This window comes from Mandrillus leucophaeus, unplaced genomic scaffold (genome assembly GCF_000951045.1).
Source record: "Mandrillus leucophaeus isolate KB7577 unplaced genomic scaffold, Mleu.le_1.0 Scaffold200, whole genome shotgun sequence".
Lineage (NCBI taxonomy): Eukaryota > Metazoa > Chordata > Mammalia > Primates > Cercopithecidae > Mandrillus > Mandrillus leucophaeus.
The window spans coordinates 1,464,274-1,468,768 of record NW_012102033.1 but is presented as its reverse complement, the minus strand read 5'-3'; the positions used below and the strand labels follow the sequence as shown (position 1 = coordinate 1,468,768).

General features: G+C 51.7%; 1 protein-coding gene across 1 annotated transcript in view; it reads right to left on the bottom strand.

Moving 5' to 3' along the window:
• CCDC114 (coiled-coil domain containing 114) overlaps positions 1-4,495 on the bottom strand; it is a 25,242-nt gene that overhangs the window by 3,895 nt on the left and 16,852 nt on the right. Inside the window, exons 9-12 of the mRNA XM_011979387.1 lie at positions 3,822-4,009; positions 3,519-3,653; positions 2,882-2,964; positions 2,559-2,727 (exon numbers count right to left, since the gene is read on the bottom strand). Coding sequence (XP_011834777.1) covers positions 2,559-2,727; positions 2,882-2,964; positions 3,519-3,653; positions 3,822-4,009 — 575 coding nt within the window. The remainder of the gene's footprint in view (positions 1-2,558; positions 2,728-2,881; positions 2,965-3,518; positions 3,654-3,821; positions 4,010-4,495) is intronic.

The following is a 4,495-nucleotide window of genomic DNA, read 5'->3' as shown; positions in this document are numbered from 1 at the left end:
AAAAAAAAAGGGAGGGGCCAGGTGCAGTGGCTCATACATGTAATCCCAGCACTTTGGAAGGCCGAGGTGGGTGGATCACCTGAGGTCAGGAGTTTGAGACCAGCCTGGCCAACATGGCGAAACCCCATCTCTACTAAAAATACCAAAATTAGCTGGGTGTGGTGGCGGGCACCTATAATCCCAGCTACTCGGGAGGCTGAGGCAGAATTGCTTGAACCTGGGTGGCAGAGGTTGCAGTGAGCCAAGATTGCGCCACTGCACTCCAGCCTGGGCAAAAGAGCAAAATTCCTCTCAAAAAAATAAATAAATGAAAAAAATCTAAAAATTTTTTTAAAAAGGAAACTCTAGACCCCTACCTCATACCATACATGCAAATCAATTTGGCATAAGTCACAGACTTCAATGTGGGAGCTCAAACAATGAAACTTCTAGGAGAAAACACAGCACAATGCCTTTGTAAACTCAGGACAGGCAAAAATTTCTCAGGCAGGCCACAAAGTCACTAACTACAAAAAGAAAATTTCATAAATTAGATCTCAAAACTAAGAAACTTCAGTTCATCACCAAAAAAAGTGAAAAGGCAAGCTACAGTATAGGAGAAAATATTTACCAGAAGTCTAGTGTCTAGAATATACAAAGAACTCCTACAACTCAGTTATAGCAAGAAAACCCAACTTTTAAAAAAACGAGTGCACAAGATTGAACAGGAACTTCACAAAGATATCCGAATGGCCAATACGATGCTCAATATTATTAGTCACTAGGGAAATGACAATTAAATTAATAGAGATAGTACTGCACAAACGTTAGATGGCTAATATTAAAATGGCCAATGGCCGGGCGCAGTGGCTCACGCCTGTAATCCCAGCACTTTGGGAGGCTGAGGCGGGCAGATCACGAGGTCAAGAGATCGAGACCATCCTAGCCAACATGGTGAAACCCTGACTCTACTAAAAATACAAAAATTAGCTGGGCGTGGTGGCACACACCTGTAGTCCCAGCTACTCGAGAGGCTGAGGCAGGAGAATCGCTTGAACCCAGGAGGTGAAGGTTGCAGTGAGCCGAGATCACACCATTGCACTCCAGCCTGGTGACAGAGCAAGACTCCATCTCAAAAATAAAATAAAATAAAAAATGGCTGCCACTAGGAAACGGTGGAGAGGGTGTGGAACATCTGGGACCCCCATATGCTCACATAGGTGAGGGCATAAAATCTTGCGACCAGTTTGGAAAACTGTTTGGCATTTTCCAATAAATATCAACATATACCTACCCTAAGACCCGTCAGTCCCATTGCTAGGCATTTATAGACAGACAGATGTACACGGATGATCCATGGATGAATACTGGATAGATGAATGGATGCGTGGATGACGGATATGGGACAGTGGGAGGGACAGCATCTGTTTTTCAGTGTTTTGTGAAACAAGTGGAATAATGCCTAAGTGCCTAGCAGAGTGAATGACACATAATAAACATTGCTATTATATTTTATCATCATTTTCTTTACAAATAATAACATTTTTGGTAACTAAGACTAAGAAGAAATTTGGTAACTAAGACTAAGACTAGGAAGACAAAAGTCAAATGTCATTGCAGATAAATGGATGAACAGATGGATGTGGGGCTGTTGGAGGCAGACGGACGGATAGACAATGGATGGAGGGAGGGAGGGAGGGATGGATGGATGGATGGATGGATGGATGGATGGACGGACATGGGACAGTTGGAGGGATAGACCCTGCATGGATGGATGGACATGGGACAGTTGGAGGAACAGATCCTGGATGGATGGATGGATGGATGGATGGATGGACGGACAGATGGATATAGGACAGATGGAGGGATAGATCCTGGATGGATAGATAGATATGGGACAGATGAAGGAATAGACCCTCGATAGATAGATGGATATGAAACAGATGGAGGGATAGACCCTGGATAGATAGATAGATATGGGACAGATGAAGGAATAGATCCTGGATGAATGATGGATAAGGACAGTTGGAGGCATAGACCCTGGGTGGATGGATGGATGGATGGATATAGGACAGATGGAGGGGTAGATCCTGGATGGATAGATAGATATAGAACAGATGAAGGCACAGACCCTGGATAGATAGATGGATATGGGACAGATGGAGGGATAGACCCTGGATGGAGAGATAGATATAGGACAGATGAGGGAATAAATTCTGGATGGATGATGGATATAGGACAGTTGGAGGGACAGTCTCTGGATGGATGGATGGATGGATGGATGGATATGGGACAGTTGGAGAGATCAACCCTAGATGGATGGATGGATGCACTGATGGATGGGTGGATGGATGGATGGATGGATGGGTGTAGGACAGCTGGAGGGACAGATGCTGGATGGATAGATGGACATGAGACAGTTGGAGGGATAGACCCTGGTTGGAAAGATGGACAGATATGGAGCAACCAATAAGCAAGTGAACCAGGTTGTCCATGCAATGCCTCCAAGCCCCACAGGCTAATGGTGTCCTTCCAAGTGGAGAAGCCAGGCTTGGGAGGGGGCGCCCATGGGTGCTCACCAGCCTTGAGCTTCTCCAGCTGTCCCCGCACATCCTGGAAGCGGGCCTCAAGGCGCTCAGCCTCCAAGCGCACCTTGTCCATGCGCTGCTGCAACGCATTCAGCTGCTGCTCCTGCAGCAAATGCCGGTCATCCTTGCTGGTACGTGCACTCACCAATGCCTCCTGCATCTGTGGGGACAGGGCTGAATGTTGGGCCAGATGGCAGCCTCGGGAGCTGGGGGGTGTGGAGCTGGGAAGAAGAGGCAGGAGGGGGGCTGAGGGAGGGGAGGGGGCAGGGAGGCAGGGAGAAGAGGAGGAGATGGAGAGGGCAGGCCTCACTCACCTCCTTGATCTCTTCCTGCACATGCTCCAGCTCCAAGTTCTGCTCATTGATGAAGTTGAACTCAGCAAAGTTGCGCTCCTCGACTGGGAAAGTTGGGCAAGGCGGGGCCCAGAGAGAGGAAGACAGAGATACAGATACAGAGAGAAGAGAGACAGAGAGGCACACAGAAGGCCAGAGAAAGTGAGGATGAGGAAGGCCACACAGAGACCAAGGCAGAGAGATGAACAGAGAGGAATCACAGAGACCAAGAGGCGTGGGAAGATACGGCAGGGGCGACACAGAAACACATAGCAAGGCAGAGGGAAAGCCGGAGAGACTCGGTAACAGCAAGGGAGATGGGGAGATGCAGGCAGGGAGAACGGTAGATACGGGTAAGGAGAGAAACAGAGAGGGACGGGGTTGAGGGAAGGATGTGGAGAGTGACCCCAGGCCCAGGAGTGAGGAGGGGATGGGGAGAGGCAGAGACAGGGCCACAGTAAGACGCCAGTGGACATGGGTGGCGGGTCCCAGGCCTGACACCTTGCTCCTCCAGTGCAGGTGGAGGAGTCCCCAGAGCCAGAGCTGAAGCCAGCCTGCACTGGACTCAGGGGGTGCCGGGGCCCCTGGGCCTCCTCCCCCCACCCAGGGCCCCACTCACTCTCCAGATACTTCTGCACCAACAGGTCGGGGTCGCTCTCCCCCATCAGCTGGGACAGTTTATTCAGGGCGTCCTCGTAGCGAAGCACTAGCCTCTCCTGGGAGGTCTTCCGGACACCCTCGGCCACCTCCCAGGCTGGGGGAAGAGAGAACAGCAGGTCGGCCTCCTGGGTGGCCTCCAGCACAGAGACCTCCTGGGCGAGGGTGAGCAAAGCGTGGTCCTGCCCGGGGCACCAAGGAGCGCTGCAGGTGCCCCAGGGGCAGCCAGGCCCTCGAGATGCAAAGGCGGCAGCCCCTGCCTCACCCTGCTTTTCACGCTTCTCCAGGACATCGGAATCTGGCTGCCTGTCGTTGTTTTTGAGCTTGAGGAAGCGGTGCAGCTGCTCCAGGTGTGAGATCTGCCGCTGCAGCACCTGCGCCTCCGTCTCACTCTGGGCCTCCTCCTTCTCCGCGCGCTCCCGCAGCAAGCCCATCTTGGCCTTTGACTCCTCCCTGAGGGGGGTCAGCCGGGGTCAGGATGACTGGAGGCTGGGCTGGGGTCAGCCTGGGATCCTGGGGATGGGTGGGGTCAGCCAGAGGTTGTGGGGGTGGGGTGGAGTCAGCTGGTGTCCCAGATGGGCAGGGCCAGCCTGGGATCACAGGAATGGGGCTGAATCAGGTTGCAGTTATCCTGTGGTCACAAAAAGCAGAGAACTGGCTGGGTACAGTGGCTCAGTCTGTAATCCCAGCATTCTGGGAGGCAGGAGGATCACCTGCGGTCAGGAGTTTGAGACCAGCCTGGCCAACATGGTGAAACCCCATCTCTACTAAAAATACAAAAATTAGCCAGACCTGGTGGTGCATGCCTGTAATCCCAACTACTCGGGAGGCTGAAGCAAGAGAATCGCTTGAACCTGGGAGGTGAAGATTGCAGTGAGCCGAGATCGCACCACTGCACTCTAGCTTGGGTGGCAAGAGCGAAACTCTGTCTCAAAAAAA